Source organism: Oryctolagus cuniculus, chromosome 19 (genome assembly GCF_051225735.1).
Source record: "Oryctolagus cuniculus isolate XC-2025 breed Fujian yellow rabbit chromosome 19, ASM5122573v1, whole genome shotgun sequence".
Taxonomy (NCBI): Eukaryota; Metazoa; Chordata; class Mammalia; order Lagomorpha; family Leporidae; genus Oryctolagus; species Oryctolagus cuniculus.
Window position 1 is genome coordinate 11268047 of NC_142885.1, and position 16696 is coordinate 11284742.

At 61.1% G+C, this 16696-nt stretch overlaps 1 protein-coding gene across 8 annotated transcripts in view; it reads right to left on the minus strand.

Moving 5' to 3' along the window:
• SRRM3 (serine/arginine repetitive matrix 3) overlaps window positions 1-16696 on the minus strand; it is a 52029-nt gene that overhangs the window by 12877 nt on the left and 22456 nt on the right. For 4 of the 8 annotated variants that reach the window (XM_089321098.1, XM_089321099.1, XM_070064486.2 and 1 more), the window contains exons 3-11: window positions 11741-11842; window positions 4272-4403; window positions 4130-4198; window positions 3853-3882; window positions 3623-3685; window positions 3486-3521; window positions 1878-1928; window positions 1245-1349; window positions 759-939 (exon numbers count right to left, since the gene is read on the minus strand). In XM_089321098.1, coding sequence (XP_089177224.1) covers window positions 759-939; window positions 1245-1349; window positions 1878-1928; window positions 3486-3521; window positions 3623-3685; window positions 3853-3882; window positions 4130-4198; window positions 4272-4403; window positions 11741-11842 — 769 coding nt within the window. Of the gene's footprint in view, window positions 1-758; window positions 940-1244; window positions 1350-1877; window positions 1929-3485; window positions 3522-3622; window positions 3686-3852; window positions 3883-4129; window positions 4199-4271; window positions 4404-11740; window positions 11843-16696 lie in introns of those variants that run through there. The other 4 variants (XM_070064488.2, XM_070064487.2, XM_089321103.1 and 1 more) reach the window with 2 other exon arrangements.

A 16696-nucleotide genomic window follows, 5' to 3' on the forward strand; every position in this document is an offset into this window, starting at 1 on the left:
ATCCGGAGAAGCCTGTCTCCTACAGCGCCAGCCCCCAACCCGTGGGTGACCGGAAGTCTGTGCCCCTCCCAGAGCGTGGGTGGGGGATTGTTTCGGGGGCGGTGTTGGGGTCTCCGAGGGAGTGGGTGTCTCTTGGGACGGCTAGGGCACTGGAGCGAGCCTCTGGGAGCTCCTGCCCAGTGTGGGGCAGATTCTCTGCGAGTGGGGCTTGCCGCTCTGAGGCGGCAGCGGCACCCGGATGCAGGAGGGATCTGAGATAGAGGGAGGGGCTAGAGGGGGAGTTGAGGGAGGGGAGGGCGCTCAGGGAGGGGGCAGGGGCCTGGTGGGGAGAGGGAGGCTCTGGGCCCAAGAGCTGCCCAGAGGGAGATCCTGTCTCTTGAATCCTATTCCTGACTGTGACCCCTACCAATGTCCATGCCGCTTCCCACCCCCATATGCCTGGGGGAGGCAGGGGACCTTGGTTCCTCCCCAGCTCTGTACCCAGCCGAGCACCCCACGGCCAGCCCCTCCCTGGTCTTCAGCTCGCCAAGCTCAAGGGTGGCCCAAGCCTGCAGGGCCACCCTCGTCCTGCCACCGACGCCGGGTGCACGCTGCCACCCAGCATTTCTGCGCCCCGGCCAGGCGGGCGCAGGGGAGGGGGAAGCGGTCGGCCTCGAGGGAGGCGCGCGGCACAACCTCCCCAAGACTCGTTCGCCGCCCCCGCCCCTGCACGGCGCACCTGCGGCGCGGGAACCCAGGGCAACGCGAAGCGTACGTACCTCCGGCGGGCTGCGCGCCGGGCCCAGGCGGCCGCTGTGCGCTGCGCTCCGCTGCCTGCCGCCGCCGCCGTTCTGCTGGGGCGACCCCCATCCGCTGCCGCCCGACGGGGAAGCCGACCGGCTCCCGGTGGAGCGCTGGCTGCCAGTCTTCCGCCCGCTGTCTCGGTGTTTGGGGCTCAGCCTGGGGGTGGTGGAGCTCAGCCTGGGGGTGGGAACCTGGGACGCCCCCTCCGCAAGCGGCCACCCCGCAGCACCGGGGACAGCCCCTTACCCGTCGTGTCACCGAACCTGGACCATCGCCCACTTACAGAGAGAGCAAGCCCAGCTGTCCGGCCCCAGACTGATCTCCAGGTCAAGGTCTGGGGCGCCTCAGGGCTGCTCTCTCTGCAGGTGGACACCAGCCCACCCCTCCTGCGCTGGTTCATCTGCAGGTGTCCCCGACCCTGCCCCCAGCTCATGTGAGTCACGTGCTGAAGCCGGGCCTACCTGCTGGGTGACCTGGAGCCGCTGTACTGGGAGGACAGAGAGGGGCTGTGGGAACTGCCACTGCTATGGCGATGGCACCTCCGGCCTGGGGACTCCGTGTGAGGCCTGGGGTGGGAGGGGGAAGCCGCCTGCATCCAGTCTGCCCGCCCTGGTCCCTGGGGCCAGCCTTGCCTGCAGGGATCCTGGGACATGGGGCCTGATGCAAGGAAGCCACTCCTGACCCATCCCTTCCTGGGTCAGAAATGACCTAAAAGGTTTGGTGCTGGGGGCAGAGCCCAGCTGGTCCCTATGGGTCACTGAGGGAGGATTCCTCTAGGCAGCCCCAGTCAGCCCTCATCACCCTTCACCGGGCGCCCTGGATACTGGTTTGGGGGGACTGGGGGGGGGCAGGTGAGTGACAAGGACGGAGCTTGAAAGAACCCTGGATCGGGAGGCAAGAGGCCTGGGTTCCGGTTCCAGCTCTGCCACTGGCTCATTGAGGGCTCCCGGCTTCCTCTCGGCCTTAAATGTTCCATCTGGACAAGGGGGGATGCAGTGAGCCTCTGTGGCCTGAGGCTAAGACCATAAAGGCCAGGCTTGCTGTGAGGGGGCAGGAGCAGGCGAGCAGGGCTGGAGAGTGGGGAGGGCACTCACCTCTTCCTCTCTTTGTTCTTTTCCTTTCTTTTGCTCTTGGGGCTTCGAGATCTGCAAGAAGCAAAGATGGCAGTGATGTGGGGTAGTCTCAGCAGGGCAGGGGATGCCGTGGCCTGCACCCAGCTGTGGGGCTGGCCTTTGTTCCTTTCTGGGGCGGGCAGGGACTTGCCCCAATCCCACCCCCCACTGCTTTGGTGCCTTTCGTATGATTCCTTCCTTCTGTGAGTCCTGGCCCACGAGCATCTCCTGCCTGCGCCCCAGATGCTGCTCCCTCAAGGATGCCGTGGGTGTGGGCCAGGCACCGGAGGTCCAGCCTCAGGTGTGGGCCAGGCAGAAAGGGTCTTGGCACAGGGTCAGCAGTGCTGAGATGGCCCCTCCACGCCCCATTTGTGCCTCCCCTGCCGCCTGCCCTTAGCCTGGAGTCCAGCCGCTGGCCAGCTCACCAGGCTGGAAGTTTAGGGAGGAAATACTTCCACTTGCACTTGATTTCTCTGCTTTTGAGGGACTCTGGATCCATATCTCCCCCAAAACGTCCCACCCACCAGCTGTCTGGGGGCGGGCTCCTCAGCCTGCATCCCGCCTTTGATGAGAGGATTGAGAGCTTTGAATTAGGCCTCCGAGGCCTCCCCCCAGCTCCTAGCCCTGTCTGTGTCGCAACCCTGTCCTCCCCCACAGCACCATGTTCCTCCCGCGCATCTGACCCTCAAGCGAAGCAATGCTCGGGAACTCTGAGTGTGCCCCCCGGGAGGGACAGCAACCACACTGCCTGCTTTTTATTCTGCAGCTGACTTAGCCTCAGCTCACTTCTAGGTCCTTTTGGGTACTGATGGGAGCTGGGTAGATGGTCTGTGCATGCTGATGGTGGCCACTAGGGGGCAGCAGGAGCCCATAGGCCTGAGAAGGTTGTGGTGGTGGTGGTGGTAGGGTTGGGACAGGGGAGTATTGGCAGGGCTGGTTCCCATGATAGGTAAAATACTGCTGACTCTGCCGCTCCTCAGGGCTGCTGGGAGGGCTCTGGCCCTGATGCCAAGGTCGGGGTCACGACCCACAACCTCCTCTGTTTAACTTTTTACCCCTCAGCCTCTGTTTTCTTGACCTGGGCTCCTGACTCTTCCCTCCCCCAGTCTCCCAGAGCAAGTCACTGTCCTGCTAGGAGTTCCATGCTGGCTCCCAGCCCTGCCTGGGTGGAGGCCAGCTCCAAGGCCTGGCAGTCAGGGCTGTGGGGGCTGGCACCTGTTCCCACCCCCCAAAACTCCACCGCTAGCCCGAGCCCACCCTGTGTGCTACCCACGGAGCCTCCCAGCTCACAAGGTCCTCCTGCCTTGGCCCTGCAAATTCAGGGTCTGATGCTTCCTCCTCCTCAGCCGACTCCTCCACAGACGCCCTTGAACCTGAACCTGCCGAGTTGTCTGAAGTTCTAGGGGTTCCCCCAACGGAGGCTGGGCCAGGCAAGGGTTGCCAAGAGTGAGTCTTGGTGCTCCTCCCCTGCCATGGGTCCTCCCCCCTCTGGAACAGCCCCTGGCGTCGGGGGACCGGGCCTCCCAGTGCCTGCCCATCACTGTGTCCCCTGGGGGCCTCGGTCCACATCCTGCACGGAACACCCCTCACCTGTGCCGCCTCTTCCTCCTGGACCCAGAGTTAGACCTGCAGGGCGATACAGGAGTTCTCTTGAGCCTGCCTGGGGTGGCCCGAGGGCACAGCCCTGCTCCTGTTCCCCGCGCGGGGAGGATGGGCAGCCAGGGTACCTGTCTCGGCGATGCTTCTTCACACTCTTCTTCTTCTTGCGCAGGGGTGAGGAGCTCCCACAGCTGTGGACACAGGGGGGCCCTAGTGAGCTGGCGAGGGGATGGGGGCAGCTGGAAATGGTCCCTGCCCCGAGGCACTGCGCTTTCTGCCTCTGGAGGGGAGCCTGGGGCTCTCTCCCACCCCCAGGCCCTCCCACCCCGGGCATGGCTGCGCCCAAGTGGGCACTGACCTGCATTCAGATTCTGGTCTCCTCTTTTTGCTGAGGGCCGATGCCAGGGAGAAAGGAGGATGGACAGACAGACAGATGGCCGGGGTTAGTCCAGGACGAGGGTGAGCAGGGGGAACCACAAATGAGGCCCAGCCAAGCCCCCTCCCCCCCAGGCCACTCAGATTGAGGAGGACCCTGAGGCCTGGTCCTGGTCCTTGCTTCTTGGGGGCTCCATGCAGGGGGAGGGGATCTCGCCAGTGTTCCCCGCGGGGGCCCCCTCGGCACACGGGGCTCTCACCGGCTTCTCCGGTGGCCGCCTCTCTTCTTCTTCTTTTTCTTGGGAGGGGGTGACGCCGAGCTGCTGGACCTGGGCGAGAAGGGGCGGGGGTGAGGGGGGTCCAAGCCCGCGCCCTGCCTGCCCACGCCCGGCGCCCGCTGACCTGTAGTCCCGGTGCCCACGGTAGCAGGCGGCCGGGCAGCCGCAGTCCACCGGGCAGTCGTCCTCATCAAAGGGCGCGTACTCGAGGCCTGGCTCGATGCCCTCAGTCGGCCGTTGGGTCTCCACCGCGCTGCTGGCAGACAGAGACGTTCAGCCTCCCTGCCCTGCGGACCCTGCCTGTGCCCTTGGCCTTGGCCTTGGCCTGGGGGGGGGTTCACTGTGCCTCAGAGAGAGGGCCCTTCCCCCACTGAGTCCTCCACTGGGCCCTGGGCCCTGGGGCACCTTAACCAGGTTAACAGGGAAGCGCCCAACCCAGGCAAGGAGCCCTCCCCCTCCCTGAGGTCTGCCTGTCCCTGAGCCCCCTCCCCCTGGCTGAGCTCTCCCTTCCCCCCAGCCCTGCCTCCCTTCCAGCCTCACCCCCTCTCTGAAATATTCATGGCCTCCCCCTCCCCTCTGCAGCCTCTGGAGGCTGCGCTGCTGTCCTCATCCATCACCGGCTGCCCAGCGCTCTGCCGCCTCCCCCCGCCCATCCGTCTTGCGCAGGGGACCAGGGACCGCAGCCTCCTGCCCCTGCCCCTACTCAGAAGCCCCCCGCCGTCCCCCGCCACCGAGGTTTGCTTCTCAGCGCTGCTGCTGCTTCTTCCCAACATCTGGGCTTGAGGCAAGAGCTCTGAGGGTGCAGGCCAGGCCTGGTCACTTGTGTTCCCCAAGTCACTGACCTGTGCCTCTCGCGGCTCTCTCCTAGCCTCTTTTTTTAAAAAAGATTTATTTATTTGAAAGGCAGAAATACAGAAAGAGAGGAGAGAGAAGAGAGGAGAGAGAGAGAGAGAAAGAGAGAGATCTTCCCAACCACTGGTTCACTCCCCAAATGTCCAACAGCCAGGACTGGGCCAGGCAAAGCCAGGATCCAAGAACTCCTTCTGGGTCTCCCAGGTGGGTGCAGGGGCCCAAGCACTTGGGTCATCTGCGGCTTTCCCAGGTGTGTTAGCAGGACACTGGATGGGAAGTGGAGCAGCCTGGGCTCAGCCAGTGCTGCAGGGGGTGGCTTAACCCACTTTGCCACAGCACCAGTCCCCCTGTCACCCCCCCCCCAACCTCTTCTGAGAGTCGTAACTGTGTTACTGGGCTCTTGGGAGAACTCACTGAGGTTGTGGGTGCTATGCCAGGAAGGGGCCCTTGGGAGGCCCGGCTCCAGGGTGCTGGCCCCCACCTTCTGTGTCCTGTCTACCCTGGCCTCTGCAGAGCCCTCTCACTCTTAGGTGCTGCCCTCCCTGATGACTCCTTCCCTGCCCAGAGCCAGGGAGGCAGGGCTGTGATGGCCGGTCGCTGGGGACACAAGGTTTGGATTCTGGGGTTTGAATCTGGCTTGACCGCCTGCCCTAGCCCTGAGGTCCTTCTCTGGACCTCCAGGCAAAGCCCATCCCAGCTCAGAAGCAGGGATTAAGTATGATTCTGCCTGCGAGGTCCATGATGCGGGGCCTGGCCCGTGGCCGCTGCCCCCCTCGTGGTAGCTGTTGGTAGACGGGCCTTTTTTGGTGCGTACATACCAACACCTCTTCCCGGAGAAACGAGGCTGCAGCATCGTCCAGAAAAGAGACCAAGCGAGGGAGGCGGAGCACAGCTCCAGGGGGAGAGAATTTTCAAGGGACCCAGGAATCCGCTCTTTAAAGACAGATTTTGTGTGAACGAAAAATGCATTCCAAATACTAATGAGTTTAGCAGACCTTGAGGCTGGTTTCAAGAGTGTCATTTGGTTCCCAAACAGCAAGCCGACCTGGACAGCCTCGCGGGCACACAGGCAATAGGGAGGGTTTTTGGAGGTGAAGGAGGAGGGGCTCCTGTCATCATCCTGTCCCCCACACCCAAACACCCCCAATCCTTTCATGCAAACCTCTCTGCTCCTCCCTAGAAACTGGGACCTCCTACCTCCGGTCCCTGAGCCTGTGCAGCACCCCCATCCTCCCAGGACCCATCACCCCCTACACAGCTCTGGAAGCACACAAACGCCCAAGGCATCAAACAGACATTAGCACCACCAAGGGTGCCGCGCCGAGTGGGCGGGTGAGCCAGTGGGACACAGAAGCGGTGAAGGTTATTTACAAAATGAAAATGCTCACCTTGGGGGGTGCCTTCTGCAGGGTCCTTTCTTGCCTCCTAACGTCCCAGCTGGGGTCACCACGGGGTGCGGCCTCCTCCCTGCTCCTCTCATCAGCTCTGTTCTCTCCCTGGGCCCTTTTTCCTGACTTCCTTTGTTCCGGAATCAGCACTGCCCAGCCTCCCTCCCTAGGAGGGTCTCTGTCCCTTTCCCGTCCCTGCTGGGAGCTTTGACAGAGAGGCAGAGGGCACCAGGAGCGGGCTGGGGGAGGGGAAGCATGAGCTCTTGAATCTTCTGAGAAGACTTGTCCTGGCCCTGCCGAGATGCAAGGACTGAGGCGTCTTGCTGACTGTGGGTACCTGGTACCAGTGGTCTACCTGGTGGCGTCTAGAGCCCTGGTTTCTCCCAGCCTGGTTTTCCTGGATGATGACATCACTAGGAACAGCGTTCTGTGAGATCCCTGTGGGGGCCGGTGCTGTGGCACAGTGGAGGAAGATGCTGTCAGCGACACTGGCATCCCGTATGAGCACCGTTTGAGCCGTGGCTGCTTCCGCTTCCCATCCAGCTCCCTGCTAATGTGCCTGGGAAAGCAGTGGAAGATGGCCCAAGTGCTTGGGTCCCTGCTATTCACATGGGAAAGCTGGCTGGAGTTCCTGATTTCTAACCTGGTGCAGACCTGGCCGTTGCAGCCATTTGGGGAGTGAACCAGCAGACGAAAGATCTCCCTCTCTCTCTTTGTAACTCTGCTTTTCAAATGACTTTTTTTTAAAGATCTCCCTGCAGTCCACAATCTCATTTTCAGCTGCTTCTTGATTTAGAGAGATTGCTCCTGTTCCATTTTACAGATGAGAACACTGAGGCTCAGAGTGGGAAAGGAGTAGCCCCAAGGCTGTTGGGCTCTTTGATTAAAGCAAAGAAGTTCAGCTATGAAACTGGCTTTGAGAACAGGATAGCCCTTGAACTTGCTGGCTGACCGCTCTGCTACATAGCTTGGTGGTCCCCTCCCTACTTTATACATCCAGTTCTGGGTGTTGTGCACTGAGCGCTGGACTGGTTTGTGTTTTGTGCTATATGTGGTAGAGTAGGCAGGGAGGTCCAAGCCCCCAGGGCTGACTGAAGTAGGTGCAGACAGGGCCTGCTGCAGAGGGACAAAGGACAGCCGTGTCACCGTGGAACCCAGAACCCGGCAGAGCACACGTGATGAACCAGCCACCGTGGCCAGCGCTCTGACCTGGGTGAGGACTGCCTGCTGCAGGCGCTTCCTCACGCCAGCACTTTTGTTAATTAATGGGTTCTGTTTCCCATTAGCTGGGAGCATCACAACCAGCAGACGGATGAGTGAAGTCCAGATAGAGGAGGGGATGCAGGCAAAGGGTCAGCCCTCACTGCTTGTTCACTGGGCCAGCATGCCAGGCCTGTCGGGCAGTGGTGGGAGACACAGGATCAGGTCAGGCCTGGAGCCTTCTCTCTGGCTCCTCACAGGGCTGACTGGGATTTGCCAACTGTGTTTGTGTTAGGACGCAGCTCATGCAGGGTGTCCAGAAGCCTCTCTCCCAAACGTTTTGTTATGTAACTATGAAAACAATCATTTTTAAAGGTTGCTCATTGGCCTGGAAAGAGACAGAATTGGTGGTGGCCCCAAGAAGAAGAGAGTTGTGTGTGTGTGACCCCCAAAAGAAGAGCTTATTTTTATCCCAGGGATATCAGCAATGGGGCTTTTGGAGGCAGCCTCGACTGGTGGGTGGACTTGACCCTGTGTAGAATTGGGTCAGAGTGTTTCAGGGTCAGCGCGAGCAAAGGCCGGGAGTGGGGACATGGGGGACGTGGCTGGCAGGTGCCTGCAGGTGAGGCCGAGTGGGAGGCCAGGCTGGGTCCAGCGTGTGGGGGGCCCTGGCTGCCAGGCAAAGGAGGCCACACTTGGGTGCTGGGGAACCACAGCCAGTTTCTGTGGCTAAACAGGGCTCTTTCTTCCAGTCAGTTCCCGAAGACAAAAGGTTGTCCAAACTCAACATCCCTGGAACCATGGGCACACCACTGGGCTCCCTGCCACTTCACCCATCGATTCCTCTTCCAAAGGGGACAGTCCCCAAATACCTGATCACATTCTGCTTCCTCCGACCCACACGTGGGGTCCTGTCTATGCTCTGGCAGGATGACACTCTGGTGTCCAGTGTGGAGGCTGGACTGCAGGGGGACTGTCACAGGAGACTGTCACTCAGGCCAGTAAACCAACCTCAAGGAAAGGGAGATGGCCAGATCTCTGGGCCAGATCTCCGTTGTGGACATGGCGGTGGGGGGGACAAAAGGCGCTGGCAGTGAGCCCACTCCTGTTGTGGACATGGCGGTGGGGGGGACAAAAGGCGCTGGCAGTGAGCCCACTCCTGTTGTGGACATGGCGGTGGGGGGGGGGAGGGGCTCTTTCAGGCCATCAGAAACCCCCAGCCTGGAGACCCTTCCACCTGGACCTGACTTTGCCATTTCACTTTGAGAGGACACTGGGTTTCTCCAAATCTCCAGGTCCAGTTCGTGACCGGGGGAAGATGGTGGTCAGGAGGCAAAGCTGTGAAGTGGACAGAGGGCCTGGCCTCACTTTCTCGTGAGAAGCCCCCAGAGACTGGTATAGGGGAAGGAGATGGCCAGGCAGAGGGAACACATCAGGGTCAGTGGGGCAGTCGCCATTGCTGGGGGACCAGGGAGCAGTGGTGGGATCACCCGGGAGGTGTGCACTGGCTATGGTTCATTGCTGGGTACTGCTCCTCACACTTACACTCACTGTTGCACTTAATCTCCTGAAACCCTCATGAGGTATGTACTAGCACCCTCATTTTCTACATAAAGACTCCAGCTGGGCTGGATTGGGTTTGGAGCCACAGTCCAAGGGGTTAACCTTGAATTCAGAGGTTTGGACAGGAGGAGTGTCTGACTGCAGAGGCCACACGCTCCATCCACTACCCCACAGCTAGGACATGAAGACCTGGTCAGGTACCAGGTCCTCAGGAAGTTAGATGACCACGCTCTCCCCAGACCTCCCTAATCCCTGCCCCGCCCCAGGAAGCCTCAGGCCACAGCAGTTTTAGGTTCAGCACCAAGGACAGCTCCACGGCCTCTGGGAGCTCCGCGGGATCCTCCATCCCTTTGGTTTGCTGCAGTCCTATTGGGAGCGCTATTTTCACACCATTTCAGGCTGCCCGGGCTAGACGAAGCTCTGGCTCCACCCCCTCACTAGCAAACAGGGATAATAGCAGTGAAAAACAAAAACAAAACAGATCCTGTCACTCTAGAAGTGACGTCCTTTCTACCTCGATCCCTGGGTCTGCTAAGTCCACCCTATCCCTGCATCCAGAACACCTGACCAAGTTCCCCTGACCACGGAGTCTTCCAGGTGCTGCCTCTTCTGGACACCCTCGTGTGTCCCCATCTCTCCCCCCACTGAACAAGTGCAGGGCCTGAGGCTACAACACTCGAGGGGCTGTGCTGCCTCCCCCTTCTCCTCCCCTCTGACAGCTCCAGCACCGAGTTAGGCAGACAGCACAGACACTCTGTGAGCATGCACCAGAGAGAGGCCATGGTCTGCAGAGAAGCCACCATGGGCCCTGGGAAGCGGGACTTGGTGGCCATGTCCTGAGCAGGTAACAGGAGTGTGTGTGGCAAGTGGCAGCCAGATCTCTGTGGCTTAGAGAAGTAGAGACAATGGGTGCTGCACACTTTTTTTTTTTTTTTTTTGACAGGCAGAGTTAGAGAGAGAGAGAGAGAGAGAGGTCTTCCTTCCATTGGTTTACCCCCCAAATGGCCGCTATGGCCGGAGCTAAGCCGATCTGGAACCAGGAGTCAGGTGCTTCCTCCTGGTCTCCCATTGGGTGCAGGGTCCAAGCACTTGGGCCATCCTCCACTGCCAACCCCAGGCCACAGCAGAGAGCTGGCCTGGAAGAGGAGCAACCGGGACAGAATCCGGCGCCCCGACCGGGACTAGAACCCGGGGTGCTGGTGCCGCAGGCGGAGGATTAGCCTAGTGAGCCGCGGCGCCGGCCTGCTGCACACTCTTAACAGGAATTTGCTTGAGAAATAAAAGGAATCTGTGGGGTGGCTGCTAGAGGAGAGAGCAGGGTTGAGGGAGGGACAGGAATTGGGAGGAAGCCTGGGAGAAGGGAGAGCAGGCTGGGGCTGCAGGGGTGGTGATCACTGGAGAATCCCCAGGAGGCTTCAGGCCTGCAGCCACACAGGATGGGGGAGGAAAGGGTGGGAGATGTCCCAGAGAAACTCTGGGGGGTGTTCAAGGGCGTGCGGGTCAGAAAGCCAGGGCCCCTGTGGTTTGTAGGCAGCAGCGGGAAGAATCTGGTTGTCGGGAGGGTTGAGCAGGGAGAGGAGGAGGCCTGCCCTGCCCTGACGGCGGACTGGCCAGGGCCTCAGTGCGGGAGGACAGCAGGAGCCACTGAGGGCTGCCACGAGTCTGGGCAGCCAACCCGGGACTCCACTGGGTCTGGAGAGGAGGAGGCCAGGCAGGCTGAGCCCGGCTTCCCGGGTCTCCCGTGAGCTTGCTGACAACCCCGAAGCTGCCTCGGACTCTGCTTTTCCTCCTGCGCTGGCCAGAGATGGGAGCTAAGCAGGGGCAAGGTGGGGAACCCTCCACCTGTACCCTCTGCAGAGGGGGCTTCCCCGCTTCCCATCGAGGGTCGCCCGCTCCGACAGCGCCTCTTGTCCTAAGGTGGCTGCAGCAGGAAAAGCGCCCATGGTGCCATGCTGCTGTGGCTTTGTGTTCGGGGCCTGCTCCCCAGATGGTGCCATACATGGGGAGAAGACCAGCCATGTTGCTCCTCTACTTTGAGACAAAAGCCACCTTCCCATAACTTCCCCGTTTGATCCAAAGCCTGCCCCTGTGACAGTGTGGTAGGCTACGGACACACAACCGCCTTGGAGCCCGTACCCTCTACCTGGCGCATTTGGCCTTGAAGCAAGGGCACTGGTGAGGGGGGTCTCCAACTTTGCTGAGCCCATTTTACAGGTGGCAATAGCCAGGGTGCAGAGGAATTAGGTCAAGAGGGTCGCGCTGTCAGTCAGGGGTAGTTCTGGGGTCGGAACGTTTCTGAGGTTTCACGACTTGCACGCTGTGATCTAGGCTGCCCCTTCCAACCTTCCTCAGCTGAGCCACAGACAAAGCCCCAGGGGCAGGCACAGCAAGGCCCTCGATGGTCCTTGCAGCCCCTGCCTCGCATCCTGGGCCAGGCCCGGAGTCCTCTCGTCTTCTTGCCATCTGCAGTCCCAACCACCTGAGGAAGTGCCCAGACTGCCTCCTGCACTGCCAGGGGCCCTGGTGCCGGCCCCACCCCAGCCCCACCCCCGGCCCCACCCATGACCCGCCCCCATAAGCCTGCACTCACAGGTGGGCCCCAGGCCGGTCGTCCCTGGTGAGCACTCCCTCCTTCTCCATCAGCATCTGCCGAAAGGTCCCAACCTTCTGCCGGATCTCCTCTTCTGAGTACCTGCGGGGGGCACACTCCATGAGCACTGCTCTCCAGGCTCTGGTCCCCTCCTGAGGGCCCTCCCCGCCCAAGCCCGGGCCCCCACCTCCACGTCAGAAGCCCACACTCCAGCTTGTGATAACTTGTCTGAGGTCACAGGACCAAGGCAGGCCCCGGGCACTGAGGCTGCTCCAGAACTGCTCACTTTGCACAAGCACACGACTAAACCAGCAACCAACCAAATAAATAAAGCAAAGGAGGTGGCGAGAGACGACTCTGGAGAGGCTGAGCCCTGTTCCCTCCCACGTCTGGGTGCAGCCTCTCTCTAGAGATGACGGGGAGAAGTGAGGAGCCTGACTTCAAGGCAGACACAGCCTTTTTCTGCTGTCTCGTCTTTGATCCAGCCTTGGGAGGTCCTCAAAGCACCCCCACTCCAGTGGGATCAAGACTGCCCAGCAGCTGATTGGGGTTCTGGTGCTAGATCCAACGAGTCTCTCTGCTGCTGGTTCTCCCTGCCTCCCTGAGCCCACTCTCCGGCTAGGGACCAAAATCCAGAATATCTCTTCCTCATTCCTCATCCCATACCCTGGCATCAGTCACTACCCTCTCCGAGGCATTGTATCACCGTGACAGCCGCTGCCCTGGCCTCCCAGACCCTGTGGTGTCCACGCTGTGTCCACGCTGCCCCCTCACACAGCCCCTCATCCTGTGCCTGCCACATAGTAAGGTGGCTAGTGGCTGTTACTGAATGATTCTTGGAGTCCCGCTGCCCTCCCGGGTCTGCAGGTCACTGTCCTGGACAGTGGACCATCCATTTCTGGGGGCAGAAAAGGAATGGGGTCCTGTGTTGTCCCTGTCGTCTGTTCATTATCGACTACCTGTCCCCACAGCAGGCCCAGCCCTCCCCACTCAGCCTGTCCATGAAAATGGGACACTGTCCCCTCCCTCTTCCCCCTCCACCTCTCTCTGCCTTTCTTCCCTGCACTCTTTCAGCAAACAAGCACAGGGGAGTAGCTTGGCAGTCCTGCTGCAAAGCCTTGGCAAGACGAACACATCCTTTGACTCACGAGTGAGCTTGCAGGTGTACCCTGTGGAGAGGATCATGGCTAAGCACTGAGACTTGACTCATTGGATGTTTACGGCAGGACGGATGCCTCCCGGCCGGCCTCGGTGCAATGCCAGCGCGTGCGTTTCCATGGCGACCGATGCCTCCCAGTTCCCGGCAGGTGGTTATGCTCTGCTGACTCGTCTGTACTCTGTGCTGGCCTGGAGGTCCTTGCCGGAGGGCAGGGGCCTTATCTGTCTGGTTTGTTGTAGCATCCTCAGTGCCTGGCATCGAGCCTGCCACATTGGGGGCATCCAAAAATTTTTGGCAAATGAGTGTTTGGTGATGGAGTGGCACTGGAGGTTGGATTCTTATCTTGGAAAGACAGCTCTGGTGGCTGCAAGTAGGAGGAGCGAGGCCTGCAGGCCAGGAGCCCGGCTTTGGGCCTAACATCTTCCCCCGAAGGGCAGGGCTGGGGCTTGGGGTCCAGTTGAATCTGTTGGGGGTTGGGTAAGGGGCACCCCTGCCTCTGAGCTGGCTTCCCTGGACCCCCAGCTGGAGCCTGACTGTGGATTCTGGCTCCTGTGTAGCTACATGAGGAGGGCTGGGTCCTGGCTTGGTTGGTTGGGGCACTATTCTTCCAACCTCCTACTTCCATGTAGCTCGGGCCACCCGTTGCTGGGGACTCCACACCAGCTTCTCCAAGCTCTGAACCCTGCTCCTCTGTGTCACCTCAGACCCTCAGCATTTGCTCGGAGGTCCCTTGACCTGGTTTGCTCTCTGGGGAGTGCAGGCCCCCCTCAGCCGGAGCCCCAAAAAGAAGGGCCGGTGGCCCCTCTCTGAACAGCAGAGGCAGAGAACAATGGCTCCCAAACACCTGGTGCTCAGCAGACTGGCTTGTCATTGTCACCCACACAAGGACCAACACAGCACAGGCCCTCAAACCCTGCTCAGCCCGATTCAGAGCCCTGGGAGGAAGACAGAGCTGGTGGCCCATGGCGTGAGGCCTTGGGCCTGGCAGGGCTGGGGAGGAGACGGCTAAGGACAAGCCCAGGCCAGTGCACCAACAACACAGAGTGGGGTTCAGGCCAGGGTCCACGTCCCCAAGCCTGGGGGTGGTCAGTGGAATGTGGGATCCCAGCAAGACCTGAGGCAGCCCAGACTCGGCATGGGGTGAGGTTCCATGACCAGCTCAGAGGAGTGTGGAGGGCATCTCTGCCTCAGGGGACCCAGGGATGACATGATTACTGAGCCAAGAGGTCTCAGCTGTGGCCACCACCTGAGACCCCTCAGGGCCAGCCCTCCTGGCTGAGGCTCTGCGGGGGCAGTGACGAAGCGGCCAGGCAATACAGCCAGACGCTCCCTCCTTCCTGGCTCCGTGACCTTGGCAGATCACACACTTCTCGCCTTAGCATCCACATCTGTGAAACCTTTCAAGGCTGTCCCTAGGATGAGGTGGAGCAAAGCGGTGCACCCTGAACCTGGCACGCAGCAGGTGCTGGGCGCACAGCAGTGATTGGAGTGTGCTCACCTCCAGCAGTGGGGACGGAGGGTTCAGTCACCCCAGGGCCCCTACCTCCTTCCACCGCTCACCAGACAGGCCTGGTGCTGGGGCTCTGGGAACCACCTGCGCTGCTTCTCCCTGCTTTCCCGGGAGGTGAAGGCTGAGACGGAGCGGGAGGCTGCTCCCCTGGGAGATGGCAGAGCCAACACCTCAGACTCAAAGGCGAGAGCTACGGGGGGTGGGAAGTGGGGCAGCAGCGTCTGTGTCCCTGCCCCTAGCTCCTCAATGCTCCCTAGCCTGTCTGGCTCCCTCAGTCCCCATCCTACTGTGGTTTTGGGGACCTCCCTGGGGGCAGTTCTGGGAGTCCCTGGAGTAGAAAATGCTGACTTTTGCTTCTCACCCGAACCCAGGGCTCTGTTCACTGCAGCCCCAAGCTGGGGGGAGGTGCCCTTTGTTGTCCCCATTTCATTGAGGGGCAGACTGGACAAGGAGCGGGGAGGGCTCAGAGCCCCACTCTACCCGGGGACAGAGCCGTGCTCTGTCACTCCTAAGAAGACGGGTGCAGAGTTGGGGACTGGGGTGGGCACACCCAGCATGAAGGTGGGGGCCATGTCCGTGCCCTCTCTCATGATTGCAGGCTGCACGTGCGGCGTCAGTCCCCACTGAGTCGGCCGCCATCCGTCACTATTAAGGGAAAGGATTGCTTTTTAATGGGGCCAGAGAGAGGGTGCTCCTGTGACTGGCGGGGATATTTGTCAAATGCCTGAGAACCCAGGAAATAAATGCCAGCAAGCCAGTGCTTCTGGAAGTGGGTTATGAATGACCAGAGTGGATAAAGCAGCAAGGGTGCCCGGTGCTTTGGAGCCCTTTGTGGGGACAGGTGGGAAGGGGGCACTGGGCGGGGACCCTCGGGACAACCCCAGGAGGCAGGTGTCCCTGGTTCACAGGTGAGGAAACTGGGGGGCGGGGTCTCAGTGCAGCAGGGGCCCCCTCAGCCGACTGCTGTGAAGGGAGGGGAGGGCAGCGCTTTGGTGGGAGGGGCAGATTCCAGGCTAAAGACCCCCTCCGTGAGGACCTGGGGGTGGAGGGGGCCTTGGCTGAACATCTGGACACCTTGTGGGTGTTTTACAGAGAGGCAGAGGCCCTAGAGGCTGGGGCCCCACATCAGGACATGGCCAAAGGCCTTAGCCCTCTGCCAGGGGGGCAGAAGGGCCATTAGCGTGTGGTGAGAGGGTGGGGTTTTTCCAGGGGGAGGGTGTTCAGGGTGGGAAGGGGGGAGGGGGGAGTGTGGTGAGGGGGAGGAGTCCTGTCTGTCTTGCCTCACTTGCTCCCTGTTCACGGCACCTGCCATACTCCTGAGTCTCCCAACTCAGCGGGGTTTGCAGGCCCGTGGGCACTCACTTCCTCTTCCCACACCCACAGTGCACCAAACCCGCTGCTCTCCTCTCCAACCTCAGCGTCCATCCCTCTCTGCAGGGAGCCTCCCCGCCTCCGCCCGCTACCTGGCCCACAGCTGCAGGTGACCACCAGGTCTCTGGAGCAGCTCACCAGGACGCTGGGCTCAGGCTCAGCCTCGGCCTTGCCTTCCTGGTGGCCTTTAGCAAGTGAACCTCGGTGTCTCCCCAAGCCCCACAGAGACGGTGGCCCCCGTCTTGGCTGTCTCCTGGGGAGCCCACGAGGCCTGGTGGGGGGCAGACACAGGTGCGGCTTGGGAGGACAGCTGTACACGGCTGGCCCGGCCCCCAGGTGGCCCCAGGCACGAGGGCTTCTGATTCCCCAGCTCCTGGACAGTGTAAGTCGGGCAACAGGCCCTGTGCCCCACTCTTTTGGGGTTCCTGGGAGCCGCCCACACGGGGACAGCCTTACTCGCTTCTCTGCCTCCAGGAGTAAGGGGTGTCTTGCCCTGTTAGGCTTTGGTAAGGGGTCCTAAACCCCACTGCCTGATGGGGGCCGGGCATCACACACACACTTCCTCCTTCTCAATCCCACAAACTCCTATTCATGCTTCAGAGCCCACTCAAATGCCTCCTCTCCTGGCAGCCCCTCCCTCCCCTTCCCAGCCTCTCCCCGAGCTCCTGAAGCCCCTGGGCCCGCTCCTGCCCTGTCCTGCAGCTACGGTTCTGCCGTGCGGTGGCAGAGCTGGCTGCCTACATGTCGCTTTCTGTTCTGAGCTGGCGAGTGGGTGCGGGGTGGTCTTTGATGACAGAAAGTGAACTCCAGTTCAGCTCTGGGCCCTGCCTTGTCCTGCAAACACGGTGCCTGGCCCTGTCCAGGAAGAGACCACAGGTTCCCCTCACACACAGTGAGGGCCTGTTGTGCTTTCCTA